General features: G+C 42.5%; 1 protein-coding gene across 10 annotated transcripts; it reads left to right on the forward strand.

Moving 5' to 3' along the window:
* Positions 1 to 43: 43 nt before the first annotated feature.
* PDP1 (pyruvate dehydrogenase phosphatase catalytic subunit 1) lies at positions 44 to 8,590 on the forward strand. 10 transcript variants are annotated; one of them, XM_070382965.1, is made up of 4 exons: positions 82 to 201; positions 985 to 1,019; positions 3,784 to 3,934; positions 4,492 to 8,590. In XM_070382965.1, exon 4 carries the CDS (start codon positions 4,536 to 4,538, stop codon positions 6,150 to 6,152), a length of 1,617 nt encoding a protein of 538 aa, XP_070239066.1. In that variant the 5' UTR covers positions 82 to 201; positions 985 to 1,019; positions 3,784 to 3,934; positions 4,492 to 4,535; the 3' UTR covers positions 6,153 to 8,590. The 10 variants fall into 10 exon arrangements, with proteins under 10 accessions (XP_070239063.1, XP_070239061.1, XP_070239067.1 ...); XM_070382963.1 differs by having other exon boundaries at positions 3,784 to 3,920; XM_070382964.1 differs by lacking the exon at positions 82 to 201 and adding an exon at positions 298 to 314 and having other exon boundaries at positions 3,784 to 3,920.
* The last annotated feature ends 9,410 nt before the right edge of the window (positions 8,591 to 18,000 follow it).

An 18,000-nucleotide genomic window follows, 5' to 3' on the forward strand; every position in this document is an offset into this window, starting at 1 on the left:
CGAAAGCGCGGGCGGGGCAGGGCGGGGGCCCGGCGCGGCGTAGGGGGACGGGAGGGGGCGGGGCGGAGTGGGCCGGCCTGGGGCCCGGGGCCGCGCTCCTAGGAGTCGCGGCCGCTCGTGAGGAAGGACCGCCGGGAGGTGCCGTCGACGCCGCCGCCGCCTCCTCTTGAGAAGAAGCGGCTCCTCCCTCTGCCGTGTCCGGTTCGTATTCCCTCACCCCAGCACCAAACCGCCGTCCGGAATCCTCCTCCGCCCGCCCGAAGTTGTGAGGCGGGCGGCCGGCACGCGTGAGGAGACGAGCCTGGGGGCGCCAGGTGCGCGCTCGAGGGGCGTCGGGGCCGCGGCGAGCGTGACGGCGCCGGGGGACTGCCCGCGGGGCTCCAGGGCCGCGGGGGCGGGCCCGCCTCGCCCGCTGGCCGCGCCCGGGGCGCCGTGAGGGCCGGCGCGAGGGTGGGTCCGAGGCAGGTGCGGCTCAGGTGGCGCGGAGGCGCTCTGCCTGAGGATTCCCCCTCACACGCACACCCTGGGCCCAGGGTGACCCCGCGGGCCGACCCTCGGTTTTCAGGTCTGCGGCCGGCGCAGCGTGGGCGGGAGGAGGATGCTGCGCTCCCGTGGGCTCCGCGCCGGGGCTGGATGGACGGGCCGGTCCCGGGGCGCGCCTCCGCCGGCGTCTGGGCCCCCGCCGCCTCCAGCTGTAGCTCCGCGGCTCCCGAGGGGTGGGTTTGTTGGTTAGGTTTCCGCCCTCCTCCCCACCCCCGGTCTTGCGCCTCTATTCTCTTTCCCCCACCCCACCTCACCCCACCCCACCTCCTAGCCCCATTCACCCGGCTGCAGCGAGACCTCGCCCCTCCTCCGCTCGCGCCTCCCCTGCCGACGCCTCCTCTAACGAGCATCTCTGCCTTGCTTTTCAATGGGCCGGTGCCGCTGTCGCTGCTGCTCTCCGCGCGGGTTGTGGATGTTGTCGGCTCCGTGTTGTGATGACAGGAGAATGTGTGTGTGTCCCGGGCCCAGACGAATTGGTAGGTATTCCCTTAACTACCTAGCGTTGGGTATCCAGGGAGGATGATGACTGATTTTGCGTGTGGATGGTGTTAGGTGGGTTTGTGTGGAATGAAGAGGTGAGGTAGGTAGAAAAGGGGGGACAAAGGGATCCTGCACCAGGATAGCAGTTGACGCCTTAAGTGAGTGCCATTTTCAGGTAGGGTACAAAGGAAACTGATCAAACAAGTGCTGACTTGGGGCTTCGGAGTATTCCAAAGGCAGCAGGTTTCTTCATTCATGTAGAGATAACAGGAGCTGTGAAATGGCTAAACGTTGCCCCAAAATGCTGAAAAATCGCAGAGAGTCTTTATGCGGGGTGTTTAATGCAATCGGATTACATAAACTGGGGTTCTGACACATTTAATGATTAGTAAAGCTTTTTTTTTTCCATTTACACCAAAAGCTTTGCAAAGCTAAAGAGCTCTGGAGTCGGGGCAGTAATTGCATTCTCTTAATTAGTTTGTTCTGAGAGTTTATTGATAAAGTGGAATCATTTCCTGGCACAAGCCCTGCAGAGTACATCAATAAGAATGGATGGATCTCTTTCCTGTTTCTCCTTACAGCTCATTTTTCCTTATTAGTCACTGGCAAAATCTGCCTAAGACTAAGATGCTGTACCTAAGGTGGCCAAGTCGGGATCATGGGATCGGAATTTTTAAGTGAAATTGTGGCCAGAAATAACTTGAAGATTTGACGGTGCTTCAGTTTACCACAACTGTACCTTGCTGCTATTCTTACTGCTGCATCAGAGCCCTTTTAACTTCGTTAATTTAGCAAGTTGTCAACAAGAGTTTTGATTTCATGGACTTTTGTTGTTGAATCACAGGATATTCAGAAGGATACTCAAGAGTGTTTCGAATGTTCACTTACGGTTTATGAAAGCATTCGAAAGTACATTAACTTCCAGGAGTAACTGGTCTGATAGAGAGAGTATGTCACTTGTACTGGTGGTGAACGAATGCTCTTTAATCACAGAGTAGGTAACTTCCCTAGGAATTTGACTTTGAGAGGCATGTTGGGAATCTCGGTCCATATGCTAAACCCCTGAGTAATTGAAAGATCGAATTAATAAAATTGACTCTCTGCTTTTTTGTTTTTAATCTTGAGAATTTATGCCTGAAGGAAAAATGTATGTTACTTGAGTGCCTGGTGTTTGAATTTATGTATTCAAAGCATCTGCTGCGTGAATCAGTTCTTTTGCCAAAATAGTTCATTTTGCAGTCAATTAGAAAAGCAGGAGGATTGTCAAAACAAAGGAATTTAAGGAAAGTGTGAGTTTCCCGGTCTTGTTATTTCTTGATCAGATGTCATATAGCCCAGTTCTGTTACACATCTGTCTCCCAAACCCCGCCTCCAAACACAAACAGTACTTTGATTCAACCTGCATTCCATACAGAAACACAGGTATTTTTTTTCCTCTAAAATTCTTACATAGTAAAGTAAGCTTAAATGCAGACGTATATAAACTTACAGAGAAAATTTATTTTCATGAAAATTGGTATGTTTCCATTTTTAATGATAGAAATAATCTTCATACAAAGCATGAAATGAGTCCATGTGCTTTCTGCATACAAACCTAGCAAGAGATATCGTTCGTATCTGAAAGCCAATGTCATGTGGCCCAGCGTTGTAGCACATCTCCTGGCTCAGTCATGTACACTTAACCTTTGGATGACTTTCAGGTATTCAGTTTAAAGTGCTGTTATTTAAGTGGTTATTCTTGATAGATTCCTGTTCTTCTGGAATTTCAGGTCTTCTGAAAGACCTGACTGCCTTTCAGACGTTATTTAGTTATTGCTCTTATTTCCAAAATTCTATTCATTACCTTCTCTTGCCTAATCTTGTTTTCAATTTTGTAAACAAATTTCTTCTTAAATAGTGCAGTTAAAATAATGGTACATTCTATCACATGCAAAAGGGGTTCTATATGACTGGCTTACACAGTGCTTATTACCGAAGCAAACTCAGTGTTTGCTCCCTATATTCCACTTATCATTTTTCTAACTGTTTTTCCAAAAAGGGTATGTGAAAATAATGTAATATATAGCTAATACTCTATGATATTTGTAAAAATTTTTCTTAACGTGTTCAACCTTAGGAAGAAATAGTTGATATTAAGGCTCAAGTGATTTTCTATTCCTTATTCCTTTTTGTTTATTGCATTTGTTTCCCTATTTAAGATATTTCTAAAGCCTATTTGTTTATAGGCCAGTTAAACACTTTGAGGCCATACCTCAAGAATTCAGGGGAAATATGTGTTACAAGAGGGATTCTTTTCGTGTATAGATTACCTGGCTTATTGATACATGTTTATTACATTTTCTAGATAAATGCTCATCAAAATATTTTCAGTGTTCCACTTCCAGATATAAGTGATACGATTTTTCATTTATTCACGAGTATAATGCTCTACCTTTTTAAGCCAAACCGTAGAACATTAGACTACTGTTTCACTGTTTATTAATTTCCAAAGGCAAATAGATAACCATTTTTTAAAATGTAAGAGAATATTTTTCTACGGGTGAATTCTACTTGGGGTCCATAAAAGATGAAGACCATATTTCTGTAGCTTTCTTTTATGGCTGATAGGCAGAGGAAAATACTAACAAGTAAATTAAGTTCCAGAACTGAGACCATTTATGTTACTAATAAAGTTTTAGAGCTACTAAAATACTTGTTTTTTTTTAATCACAAAAAATATAGTAAAATTAATGAATAAATGAAACCTGCCCGCTTTTCCAGGATTATTTGGTGACTTGGTGGCAGACCTGTGTCCCTAAACTTGCCAAATCGGCACAGTGGTCTGGAGAAGCATTGTTTGCAAGACCATCTCCTGGATGCAAGGAGGGCATTTTGGAACTTCTATTTTTATCCATTATGTAAGATTTTTCGTGTACGTGTTAATTATAGTAACGTATGTATATATTGTACAAATAATTCATGAATACACACAGGTCGAGGCTGCATCCAAACACATTTATGGTGCTATCCAGGTGTATCAAATGCTAACCATTGACCATGGCTCTAGAAACAGGATCTTCATAAATGGGAAAAGTCCCTGTGCAATATGGGAGACCCATGGCCTTTTTTAAGGATAAAAAGAAGGGTGATTGGCCAGGTAGACTGCCACTGCATGATGTTATATAACCTTCATCTCCGCTCTTCCCAGCCAGATCTATTGTACATTCTGCCCAGTTTGTGCTGCATAAAGAACTACAAAGAGAAAAGTAAAGCTGGAAGACAGTTTGCCCCTGGCTCCATTAAGTAATCGAGTGCACTTAGCAGAGTATATCCTGTAGAGATAGTACATGGTATATGTGTAAAATATAGTACCTTAGGAGGCACGGGCACTTGTAAATTCACCTGCTAAATATCTGTTATGAAAGCAAAAATAGATTAAGTAATCTGTAACTTTTTTTCTTTGTGCGTACCTGTGAAATTGCTGTCTAGGAATCCCGGTCAGAAGTTCCAGCCTGCCACTGTTCTCTGATGCCATGCCAGCACCAACTCAACTGTTTTTCCCTCTGATTCGTAACTGTGAACTGAGCAGAATCTATGGCACTGCATGTTACTGCCACCACAAACATCTCTGCTGCTCACCCCCTTATATTCCGCAGAGTCGCCCGAGATACACACCCCATCCGGCGTATGCTACCTTTTACAGGCCAAAGGAGAGCTGGTGGCAGTACACCCAAGGAAGGAGATACGCTTCCACACCGCAGAAGTTTTACCTCACACCTCCCCAAGTCAATAGCATCCTGAAAGCTAATGAGTACAGTTTCAAAGTGCCAGAATTTGATGGCAAAAATGTAAGTTCTGTCCTTGGATTTGACAGCAATCAGCTGCCGGCAAACGCACCCATTGAGGACCGGAGGAGTGCAGCAACCTGCTTGCAGACCAGAGGGATGCTTTTGGGGGTTTTTGATGGCCACGCAGGCTGTGCTTGCTCCCAGGCAGTTAGTGAAAGACTCTTTTATTATATTGCTGTCTCTTTGTTACCCCACGAGACTTTGCTGGAGATCGAAAATGCTGTAGAGAGTGGTCGAGCCCTGCTGCCCATTCTCCAGTGGCACAAGCACCCCAACGATTACTTCAGTAAGGAGGCATCCAAGTTATATTTCAACAGCTTGAGGACTTACTGGCAAGAGCTTATTGACCTCAACACTGGGGAGTCGACTGATATTGATGTTAAGGAGGCTTTGATTAATGCTTTCAAGAGGCTTGATAATGACATCTCCTTGGAGGCTCAAGTTGGTGATCCCAATTCTTTCCTCAACTACCTAGTGCTTCGAGTGGCATTTTCTGGGGCCACAGCTTGCGTGGCCCACGTGGATGGCGTTGACCTTCACGTGGCCAACACTGGCGATAGCAGAGCCATGCTGGGAGTGCAGGAAGAGGACGGCTCTTGGTCGGCAGTCACGCTGTCTAATGACCACAACGCTCAGAATGAGAGAGAAGTGGAACGGCTGAAACTGGAGCACCCAAAGAACGAGGCCAAGAGTGTGGTGAAACAGGATCGGCTGCTTGGCTTGCTGATGCCTTTTCGGGCTTTTGGAGACGTCAAGTTCAAATGGAGCATTGACCTTCAGAAGAGAGTGATAGAATCTGGCCCAGACCAGTTGAATGACAATGAATACACCAAGTTCATCCCTCCTAATTATTACACACCTCCTTATCTCACTGCTGAACCAGAAGTAACTTACCACCGATTAAGGCCACAGGATAAATTTCTGGTACTGGCGACTGATGGGCTGTGGGAGACAATGCACAGGCAGGATGTGGTTAGGATTGTGGGTGAGTACCTAACAGGCATGCACCACCAGCAGCCAATAGCCGTTGGTGGCTATAAGGTGACTCTGGGGCAGATGCATGGCCTTTTAACAGAACGGAGAGCTAAGATGTCATCGGTGTTTGAGGACCAGAATGCAGCAACCCACCTTATTCGCCACGCTGTGGGCAACAATGAGTTTGGGGCTGTTGATCATGAGCGCCTCTCCAAAATGCTTAGTCTTCCTGAAGAGCTTGCTCGGATGTACAGAGATGACATTACAATCATTGTAGTTCAGTTCAATTCTCATGTTGTAGGGGCATATCAAAACCAGGAACAGTGAGTGGGTCTTACCAAGGCAATTCTCAAATAGATTTAAAGGGCAGATAGGTTTTTTTTTTTAGATAATACTATAGTAAATATTTCCAGTGGGTCATTCTCAGCATTTCCCTATTTGATACTCTAGTCTGCCAGGTAGTCCAAAGTGACTTTGTAGCAGAGTGGCAGGATCCTGAGAATCTCGTTCTGCTTAGTTCAGACCTCACAGCACCTGCAGTTGAGGCCCATCAGTTCCTTAACTGTCGTAAGATGGCTTACGACATTGGCTGCTTTTATCACTCTGAGAAAATCAGGATGACCTGGCAAACAGGGTTTTGAATAGGCCCAAAGCAATGAACTTGCTGGGTGTATTCTTTTGGTAAAATGAAGAAACATTACTGTTCACACCTGCAGACCCCTTTCATCACCAAGATTCCAGTGTACATGAGAACATATATTTATTGCATGATTTCCTAGATGTACAACCTGTGCATTATTCATGAACTTTATTTTAACCAGAGGTAGTTTTCAAATCCACTGCTTTAAGCCATAAAGGACCGAGAACCAGGCAATCTGAATTTGTCATTGTGTGTGATCATTTGACTTGGAATGCTCCTTAAATGAGAAAATGAACACTAGCCCTTCACCCGATTACCTAATGTAGTTGAAAGATTTTCTATTTTGCCGGGCACTTGAAGACAATAAAGGTGTTTTATCTCCTCTATTGGTGTTAAATAAAGGGAAAAAAGTTTTAGTTTATATTAATGAAAAGCTTTATTTAGTTTGAAATAAAAGATCCAGAATGAAGAGAAGAGACTGATGTTCAATTATGGTCATCTACAGCCAGCACGTCACTCTTATCATGTAAACCCCTGAAGTGTGGCATGCTTTAAGTGTGTGATGGGTAGACTGCTGCTGAGAAATCATACTTCTAATCTAGTAGTGGTAAGAATTTTTGTCATGTTTGGAATTTTAAGGATGACATATTAAAAAAAATTTACATAATTTGGAGGAGTAAAGTTTAAATATTACCTTCAGGTGTTGAGATGAAGTTTTTTGTTGTTGTTTTTCCCCACTTAGGTATAGGTCAATTTAAATAATTGGTTTAAAGATTACTAAATGCTTTAAACATATTGTAGCTTATAAATAGAAATGTTAAGATACATACATGAGAAATTTTTTAAAGTAACTATTGTGCATGCCTGCTGCTTAATGGAACACTTAATAGCATCAAATATTGTTTGCAGCAGTCTCCGTAATTATATGCAGACCCTTCCAACGCTGTATCAAAGTAAATGAAAATAAATATATTCAGATTGGCTTTTGGGGAGCTTATTTGATATGCATCAAATGGCGTTGTGTTCCTGTGTTTAATGGTGATTCGTGTACAGCTGTGCATATATCTCATCACTTATTCTAGCATCACTGTTAAAAGAATGGCTATGACTATGTACAATTTTCACATAAGTTTTAATACAGAACATGATCAGTTTTCCCTTGTGTAATTAGTTGAGGGGTGTTTGGGAGTCCTTGCAGATTTCTGTAGAATACTGAACTAGATATTCAAGGACTCTGGACTGTGAACACCGAAGCAAGGTAGAATTGGCTGCAGAATTTATTCCAATTGAAAATAGACTCTGGAAGATTGCCGCTTATGAGACCATATAATGTTTGTTTTCTGAGGCCTTTTTTTTTCCCCTCCTTGAGTCACCTTGGAAATTTTCTCCCAGGTGGTATTTTGGAGGGGGAAAAGCTATTATACTATATACTTATTTATAAATGTTTTGACAGAGACTTCATTTTTTAACGGAATGTATGTAGAATACAGTAGCAGTTAAAACTCATTTTCAGGCTACTATTTGAATTTCTCTTGAACACCTTTACTAAAGAGTTCCATATTATACTTAATAAAGTCTCATCTCTGTATAGTACAGTATATATAAATTTGGTTTCTTTTGATCATGATCAAGATAGTAATTCTTATTATTACACAAGAAACTTTGTTATTATTACACAAGAAACTTGGTCTGCAGTCTAAAAGCCTGTCGTGTTAAGCCTGTAGTATTAACAGTGTGGAAATGAAAATAATTGGATGTTAGAAATTTGAATGTATTATCATCTAAAAGAAGTTTTGATTTTATTGTAATTGGTTGTCACTGTGATGTGATATCTAGAATTAAAGAATACATGTAAACTTTCATTGTATTTAGCCTTTCTTAAACATTTTTAATTTATACTTTCTAACGTGTCATTTTCTGTATATAGTCAGTGGCTCATGGTATTTATAATATGTCCTTAGCTAGTTAAATGTAATGGTGTTATGGTACACAGTACTTGGAGGGAAAAAAGTCTTATAAAAGATTTATCTGTGTGAAGAAATATGAAAAGTTTATATATTATATAGTGAATAGAAATGCCCACAGTGAATTAAAGCTTCGTATCTGCTTTCTGAATGAACGACCTGTGTTGTTTTTTAATTAATAGATACATTAGATGCTTTCTGTGGTGATAGGAGGAGAAGGCGATGGCACCCCACTCCAGTACTCTTGTCTGGAAAATCCCATGGATGGAGGAGCCTGGTAGGCTGCAGTCCATGAGGTCACTAAGAGTCGGACGCAACTGAGCGACTTCACTTTCACTTTTCACTTTGATGCATTGGAGAAGGAAATGGCAACCCACTTCAGTATTGCCTGGAGAATCCCAGGGACAGGGGAGCCTGGTGGGCTGCCGTCTATGGGGTCACACAGAGTTGGACATGACTGAAGTGACTTAGCACCAGCAGGAGCAGTGTGGTGATAGGTTATATTTAACTTTAGGATCCTCTAGATAGATAGCACTTTTAAAAAAAACTGGGGTATACTTTACATTCAATAAAATGCACAGATTTTAAATATGTAATTTGAGATTTGGTAACTACAACCCCAGTCAAGATACAGGACTTTTGCATTACTCCAACAGAAAATTCCCTCATGCCCCTTTCTGGTTAATCCTTCCCCATAGAACTATTGTTCTGACTTCTGTCACAATAGATTAGTGTTACTTGTTCTAGAAATTCATATAAATGAAATCATGTAATATTTACTCTTTCATATGTGACTTTTGTTCATTTTTTTTGAGATTCACTTATGTTGAGTATATTCATAGTCTCCTTACTAACAAGTAGCATTCCATAGTATGAATAGAACAGTATATCCACTGCTGACGGGCATCATCAGCCCCTTCTCCCCATTAAAAGCTAACTTTGGTTATCAGTTCCCAGAGATATTATTTGATTGAAGTGTAGATTTAACATCAAAAACATGATGGATTACAAGCGAGTTTTATGTTCCATACCTTAATGGTAGGACTTTAAAGAAAAAATGCCCTTTAAACAAGCAATGAAAATGAAACTTGGTGAAGAATTTGGAGATTAGAGAGCATTCCTTCGCTAATGACTTCTCTGTACCTTTCCCATTGATAACTTTATTGAGTTAACAGTACATTAACTGATTGAACTAATGACTATCCTATAAAAAATAGATAAATTATACCTTGGTTTTTCCTGTTTGCTTTTTTTTTTCCCTTATTTATCTTTAATTGCAGGATAATTACAATATTGTGTGGGTTTCTGCCATACATCAGCATGGATCAGCCATAGGTATACATATGTCCCCTCCAGTTTTTGATGGTCTTGGCTTATTACTCCCATCAGCCATAGCTAGGATTGGGGATGAGAAAGAAGTGGATTAAATGCTGACTGTTAAATTGGGACTGGAATAATATAACTCACTTGAATATCTCAGCTTTTTTAAAAAATTAATTCTTCCTAGACGAAGATTTCATGCTCACTAGTCAAACACATGCCTGAATATGGGTTATCGTTAGCTTTGTCTTTGGGTGTAGCAAGAGGGTCTAGACAACTGGTATCCTTAGTCTGTTCATTAACATACTTTAATTCTGACCTTTTTCATTAATAAAACAACTACTATTTACTGTAGCTGAGACCTGGACATGCTGGGTAAATGGTATCTAAATAGACTTTATTACAGTATGAAGGTCACTTTTTGTTCCTTTCAGAAATAACTTTGAAAGCCAAGCTTAATCCTGCTAAATCCAGCCAGCCTGGTTCTTAACGACAAAATTTATACTTGGATTGAATCTGACAAAATTTATACTTGGATTGAATCCTAACAGTATACAGTATTGTCTTCTAAATAGCTTTCAACTTTTAAGTCTTCAAAGTAAATGATTATCAAGAATGATGAAATTCATGCATTTCATGTTCCATTAATAATGATTATTCAATTCATATACTCTAAGGACCACACAATTTAGGCTCAGTAATGTAGCCAGTATTTAGGTTCCTAAAATACATACATGTCTGGTTTTAAATTGTTCTAATAATTTTTTTTTTTTTTGAGATTGTCATATTGGATTTATTTATTTTGGAGGGACTGGTTATTTCAAAAAGACATTTATCAATTTTCAGTATCAAAACAGTTACACTATTGGTTTTTTTTTCTCCCAATTGGTCCCCAAAGAGACCACACCAAAGGAGAGAACATTTTAAGCCAATTAAGCTGCAGGATACACCCCTAACAGACCTCACTGAAACCTCATCAAAAAAGGGGGATTGGGTAGGGAAAGAAACTTTAAAAGATCAGCACACTGCTAGCCCACAGACTGTAGAGAGCTCTCACAGGCAGAGGGGTGACCAGTTTGCCTCAACCCCAAAGAAGCAAAGTTCCAAAATATAAAAATTTACAAGTTTTGTACATACGCTTTTCAAGATTTAAGACTGTCCTTAGAGTCACACCTCTCTGCTTTTCTAAGCTATACACAGGTCACTGGCTCACTCTCTGTCTTCAGCACAGACTCAACCAAACTGAACAGTCAGACTTTACTACAGTGCACGGAGGTTCCTGGAGAAGGAAATGACAACCCACTCCAGTATTCTTGCCTGGAAAATCCCATGGACAGAGGAGCCTGGCCATGTTGCAAAGAGGTGGACACGACTGAAGGTGCAAGGAGGTTAGTCATCACATTCAGCCCTTTAGAAACCTCAAACCTGGAGTGCAGGGCCACACCAAGCAGCCAAGAAGAGTCAAAGAACCAAAGATTTTTATCTCACCTGCGGTGATTTAATCAGTCTATCTCCTTGAACAACAAGACGGATTTGACTGGCTGGCAGTGTTGACTGAGAGGCCAGCCTTCAAGCATGAAAACTGAGAAGAGTGGGAAATGTGAAACAAGATCTAAGGGGAAAAAAGGAAAGGTGAGGAAAGAGAGGGGTGTGATCAGAGGCAGTAAAGGGGGCAGGGAGCATCAGGTCCTCTGACACCTTGGACCAGTGACAGGGACAAAAACAAAACGGGAAAGACAGCAGGCAGCCGAATAGTGGTGAGGTAAGGGAGTTTAAAAGACATTTTTAAGCCCTTACAAAATCATGGATTTTATGCTTGGGCTGTAGCAGTTGGAGTACAAAGCAGTTTCCATTAGCATGACCATTTCGTCTTGGCTCATTAGATAAGAGGAACAAAGGAAAGTCTTAGGCCATATGTAAAGGGATCTGTGGTGCCCAGATGGACAGATTTCTCAAAAGAACTTTGCTCAGAAATTATTTTTTCTTGCTCTAAATCTGGGGACAGGTTAAACAGCCTACATTTCACCTGATGAAAACAGAAACTAGATCATTAAAGCTCTGGTGTCAGCAGACCCAGAGAGAGTGCGTTACTAAACCAAGCGTCATGACTTGCTTAGAGGGGCAAAGATGGCTTCAGGTATAACCGGAAAGTCCAGTGACCTTGCAGCCTTGGTGATAATAACCACAATCACTCTTTGTGGGGTAGTTGCTATGTGCCAGGTCCTGTGGAAAGTATACTGTATATTTTCTCATTTAATCCCATGCTGCTAGTTTCATCTGGTTCTTCAGCCCCTTCACTAAACCCTCTGTGCCCTGCTCTGCGCTTGGAAGCCCTGCTCTCCAGCTGCACCTGCCAGGCTCTCTTGTCTCCTGATTCCCATTCCATTCAGCCCATAGGTAGCACCCGCAGGTGAGATGAGAGAGACACTGGGAAATGTCTTCCTTGTTCTCTCCACGCTTCAGGCTGCACCTCCAGCTTTAGCTGCACCTGTCCACTCTACAGCACCTCTTCCACAATTCTGGTTCTCGGTGGGCTCTTCCTCCCTTTCGCCTTTCAGCTTTAGGGATGCTAATGGCTTCCTACTGCTGCTCGTCTCCGGGTGCCTCAACAACCCTTGTTTGTACCCCCATTCTTGCTCACACCTCTGTGAGTAATCCATTCATTTGAACAACACAACATGAAATCAGTTTTCTGCCAGGACCTGACCAATGTGATCCTTAAACTGAAGTATTATTTCCCCTATTTTACCCAACACAAAGAGGTGAGGTAGCTCATGCCTCATCACCCAGCGAACAAAGCCATATGTGGATATTCCAAAGTTCTGTACGTTTAATCCCCACATCACACTGCCTGATCTCTCCAAATAACCAGGGTGATCCCTTTGGAACTGAGAAGACTTGAGGGCTGTCAAATGGCCAGTAGCCAAGTAAGCCCTTGGAAAGCAGAGACAAAGATGCTCAGAAGCAGCAGCAAACACCCATGTAACCGAGCAGTTAGTCTAACACGTAGAGGAATGGAGCCACCCACAGGGTGTGCCAAATGGGGAAAGAATCAGCCATGCATGGTGGTGTCCAAGTATGCAGTTCCTCAGCTCCCCAGTTCACTTGTTGAAATCTCCATGGTGGGAGGTGAGGTAGAAAGATACAAGCCACAGAGAAAACCTTAGGTGTATATACATTGGAGCCTTGAACGAGGAGGGGACAGAGGCCCCAAACCTCCAAGCATGGTAGGAAATCCAGTATAAGTTATAGTCAGCCCTTTATAGTCTCAGTTCACCTGGATCTACTGTTCCTCTGTATCTGTGATTCCACATCTACCGATTCAACCGACCATAGATCAAGTAGCACTGTATTATTTACTACGGAAAAAAATCCACATATAAGTGGACTTGGGAAGTTCAAACCCTTGTTGTTCAAGGGTCAGCTGTACACAGTGACTGCAGCATCCTTGCAGCTAGCATACACTTAGAGAAAGAACTACCAGAGACGGTAAAGACTAGCTGAGCAAAGCATGGGATGTTAGAGTTAGTTGGGGCAGGACTGGGAGAAAGAAGTACAACCGAGGTGAGCCATAGCCATAGCCAGGCTGAAATCTGGCTTCCAGCCACTCAGGTGGGAGACTTGACTAATTCTAGCTGAGAAAGGGCTGGTGGTTAGGTAAGAGACATCTGTGTGGTTTACATATTGCCATTAGTCTTTCATGTCTGTGCTCACATTTAATAAACTGATACATTTAATTCAAACAATGTTCTGTTTCTCTCGATTCCTTGGTTACGGTAGTGCATGACCACTGAGCTCGAGCTAGGTATGAGGTAACTTGACACTGAACTTGAGTGACCTAACCAGTCACCCATCAAAGTTTTGGAACATTATAGCTGGATTGAACTGCCACTTCAGTTAGTTCAGTCCAACCTAGAAAGTGTTTATTGGGCTTGTTCATTGTTTGGAGAAGATAAGCCCCACCCTACATAGGTTGGAAGGTGTCCAGAATGCTACAGGAGAAGAGTGGAGGGTAATTTAAATAGCTTCCAGAAAGAAAAAAGTGGCTGGTCCAAAGTGGAAATGATGCTTAGGTGTGGATGTGTCTGGTGGTGAAAGTAAAGTTTGATGCTGTAAAGAACAATATTGTGTAGGAACCTGGAATGATGGCCATGTCAAGCAAGAGATGGCAAGAGTGACCATCAACATTTTAGGAAGTAGTGAACTAAAAGACGGGAATGGGCAAATTTAATTCAGATGACCATTATATTTATTATTGAGGGCAAGAACCCCTTAGAAGAAATGGAGTAGCCCTCATAGTGAACAAAAAAGCCCAAAATGCAGTACCTGGGTGCAATCTCAAAAACAACAGAATGATCTCAGTTTGTTTCCAAGGCAAACCAACCAACATTAGAGTAATCCAAGTGTATGTCCCAATCATTGATACTGAAGAAGCTGAAGCTGACAAGTTCTATGAGGACCCACAGACCTTCCAGATCTAATACCAAAAGAAGATGTTCTTTTCATGCTAGGGGATTGGAATGCAAAATTAGGTAGTCAAAAGATACCTGGAGTAACAGGCAAGTTTGGCCTTGGAGTACAAAATGAAGCAGGGCAAAGGCTAACAGTTTTACTAAGAGAACATGCTGGTCATAGCAAACACCCTTTTCCAACAAAACAAGAGAGAACTCTACACATGGACATCATCAAATGGTCAATGCCGACATTGGATTGATTATATTCTTTGCAGCCAAAGATGGAGAAGCTCTATAGTCAGCAAAAATAAGAATGGGAGCTGACTGTGGCTCAGATCATGAGCTCCTTATTTCAAAATTCAGGCTTAAACTGAAGAAAGTAGAGAAAATCCCTAGGCCATTTAGGTATGACCTAAATCAAATCCCTTATGATTATTCGTCACAGTGAAATTGTTGAATAGACTCAAAGGGTTAGATCTGGTAGACAAAGTGCCTGAAGAACTATGGATGGATGTTCATAACACTGTACAGGAGGCAGTGACCAAAGCCATCCCAAAGAAAAAGAAATGCAAGAAGGCAAAGTGGTTGTCTGAGGAGGCTTTATAAATAGCTGAGGAAAAAAGAGAAGTGAAAGGCAAGGGAGAAAGGGAAAGATATACCCAACTGAATGCAGAGTTCCAGAGAATATCAAGGAGAGATAAGAAAGCCTTAAGTAAGCAATGCAAAAAAATACAGGAAAAGAACAGAATGGGAAAGACTAGAGATCTCTTCAAGAAAATTAGAGATGCCAAGAGAACATTTCATGCGAAGATGAGCACAGTGAAGGACACAAAGAGTTTTGACCTAACAGAAGCAGAACGTGTAAAGACGAGGTGGCAAGAAAACACAGAAGAACTATACAAAAGAGGTCTTAATGACCTGGATAACCATGATGGTGTGGCCACTCACCTAGAGCCAGGCATCCTGGAGTGTGAAGTCAAGTGGGCCTTACGAGGCATAACTATGAACAAAGCTAGTGGAGGTGACTAAATTCCAGTTGAGCTATTTCAAATCCTGAAAGATGATGCTGTGAAAGTGCTACACTCAATATGTCAGCAAATTTGGAAAACTCAGCAGTGGCCACAGGACTGGAAAAGGTCAGTTTTCATTCCAATCCCTAAGAAAGGCAATGCCAAAGATTGCTCAAACTACTGCACAATTGCACTCATCTTACACGCTAGTAAAGTAGTGCTCAAAATTCTCCAAGCCAGGCTTCAGCAGTATGTGAACCGTGAACATCCAGATGTTCAAGCTGGTTTTAGAAAAGGCAGAGGAACCAGAGATCAAATTGCCAACATCTGCTGGATCATGGAAAAAGCAAGAGAGTTCCAGAAAAACATCTATTTCTGCTTTATTGACTATGCCAAAGCCTTTGACTGTCAGGATCACAATAAACTGGAAAATTCTGAAAGAGATGATATTCTGTAGAATACCAGACCACCTGACCTGCCTCTTGAGAAACCTATATACAGGTCAGGAAGCAAGAGTTAGAACTGGACATGGAACAACAGACTGGTTCCAAATAGGAAAAGGAGTACGTCAAGGCTGTACATCGTCACCCTGCTTATTTAACTTCTATGCAGAGTACATCATGAGAAACGCTGGGCTGGAAGAAGCACAAGCTGGAATCAAGATTGCCGGGAGAAATATCAGTAAGCTCAGATATGCAGATGACACCACCCTTATGGTAGAAAGTGAAGAAGAACTAAAGAGCCTCTTGATGAAAGTGAAAGAGGAGAGTGAAAAAGTTGGCTTAAAGCTCAATGTTCAGAAAATGAAGATCATGGCATCCAGTCCCATCACTTCATGGGAAATAGATGGGGAAACAGTGGAAACAGTGTCAGACTTTATTTTTCTGGGCTCCAAAATCACTGCAGATGGTGATTGCAGCCATGAAATTAAAAGACCCTTACCCCTTGGAAGGAAAGTTATGACCACCCTAGGTAGCATATTCAAAAGCAGAGACATTACTTTGCCAACAAAGGTCAGTCTAGTCAAAGCTATGGTTTTCCAGTGGTCATGTATGGATGTGAGAGTTGGACTATAAAGAAAGCTGAGTGCTGAAGAATTGATGCTTTTGAACTGTGGTGTTGGAGAAGACTCTTGAGAGTCTCTTGGACTGCAAGGAGATCCAACCAATCCATCCAGATCAGTCCTGAATATTCATTGGAAAGACTGATGCTGAAGCTGAAACTCCAGTACTTTGGCCACCTGATGCAAAGAGCTGACTCATTTGAAAAGACCCTGATGCTGGGAAAGATTGAGGACAGGAGGAGAAGGGGACGACAGAGGATGAGATGGTTGGATGGCATCATCAACTTGATGGACATGGGTTTGGGTGGACTCAGGGAGTTGGTTATGGACAGGGAGGCCTGGCATGCTGCGATTCATGGGGTCACAAAGAGTCGGACATGACTGAGTGACTGAACTGAACTGAGTACTCTGTATAGATTGTATGCTCTGTAAGATTTGTTTGTGTGACCAATGGAACATTAGCAGATGTGATGGCATGTCCCTCCTCAGATTAGATTATAAAAGATGGTGCAAATTTTGTCTTGGTCATACCTACTGTCTCTTGGATTACCCATTCTGGGAGGAGCCATGTTGGGAGCAGCCTTGTAGAGAAAGCCACATCCTCATGGATGGGTGCCTCCTGGCCATAGTCACATGAGTGAAGTTGGAAGCAGACATCACAGCTCCAGTCAAGACTCCAAAGTCGGCAACTCCAACTGATGGCACGTTTACAGCCTCAGTGAGATCCTGGGCTAGAAAAGCTGCTTCCAAATTCCAAACCCTCAAAATGCAGCGAGTTCTTTTACTAGCACAATAGATTTATTTGGGAACAGCAAGAACATTGTGTTTTAGGACATGCAATCTGTGGCACACCATAGGCGAATTTGGAGACTACAAGAGAGAAACTTTTTTTTTTTTAATATAGAGGAGAAGTGGGAGAGTCTGTTATAAACATTGGAGTCCACTGGAGAAAACTGAGAATTTAGAGTGTAGTGGATTTTCATTGGCTGAGTTGTGATGGTTTCAATGGTTGGGCTATTGCCAGGCAAGGAGAAATTGTTCCTTCCTCCTACTGGGTAGTCATGCTGTAACTTTCTTCCTGTGGAGCTGCAAAGGTACAGCTCTTCCAGCTGGGTCTGCAGTTGAATTCCAGTGGTAGAGCATGAGAGTGCCCCTCCTGGAGCCACTTTAAATGAGGTTTCTATTTATAGGCAAACCTCATTTCATTGTTCTTCACTTTATTTTGCTTTGTGCTATTTTTTGTAATGGGCTTCCCTTGTGGCTCAGTGGATAAAGAATCTGCCTGCAATGCAGGAGACCTGGGTTTGATCCCTGGGTTGGGAAGATCCCCTGGAGAAGGGAAAGGCTACCCACTCCAGTATTCTGGCCTGGAGAAGTCCATGGACTATATAGTCCATGGGGTCGCAGAGTCAGACAGGACTGAGTGACTTTCACTTTCACTTTCAATTTTTGTAATATATATCGAAATCAGGATGTGTGATGCCTACACCTTTGTTTTTGCTTAAAAAATTGTTGTGGCTACTTAAGGTCTTTTCTGGTTCCATATGAATTTCAGGATTTTTTTCCTATTTCTGTGAAAAGCACCATTGGAATTTTGATAGGGATTGGGTAGAATGGACATTTTAGTAGTATTAATTCTTCCAATCCATGAACATGAAATATCTAAAAAGGTAGCTCAGTTGGTAAAGAATCTGCCTGCAATGCAGGAGGCCCTGGTTTGATTC

Source organism: Bos mutus, chromosome 14, assembly GCF_027580195.1.
Source record: "Bos mutus isolate GX-2022 chromosome 14, NWIPB_WYAK_1.1, whole genome shotgun sequence".
Taxonomy (NCBI): Eukaryota; Metazoa; Chordata; class Mammalia; order Artiodactyla; family Bovidae; genus Bos; species Bos mutus.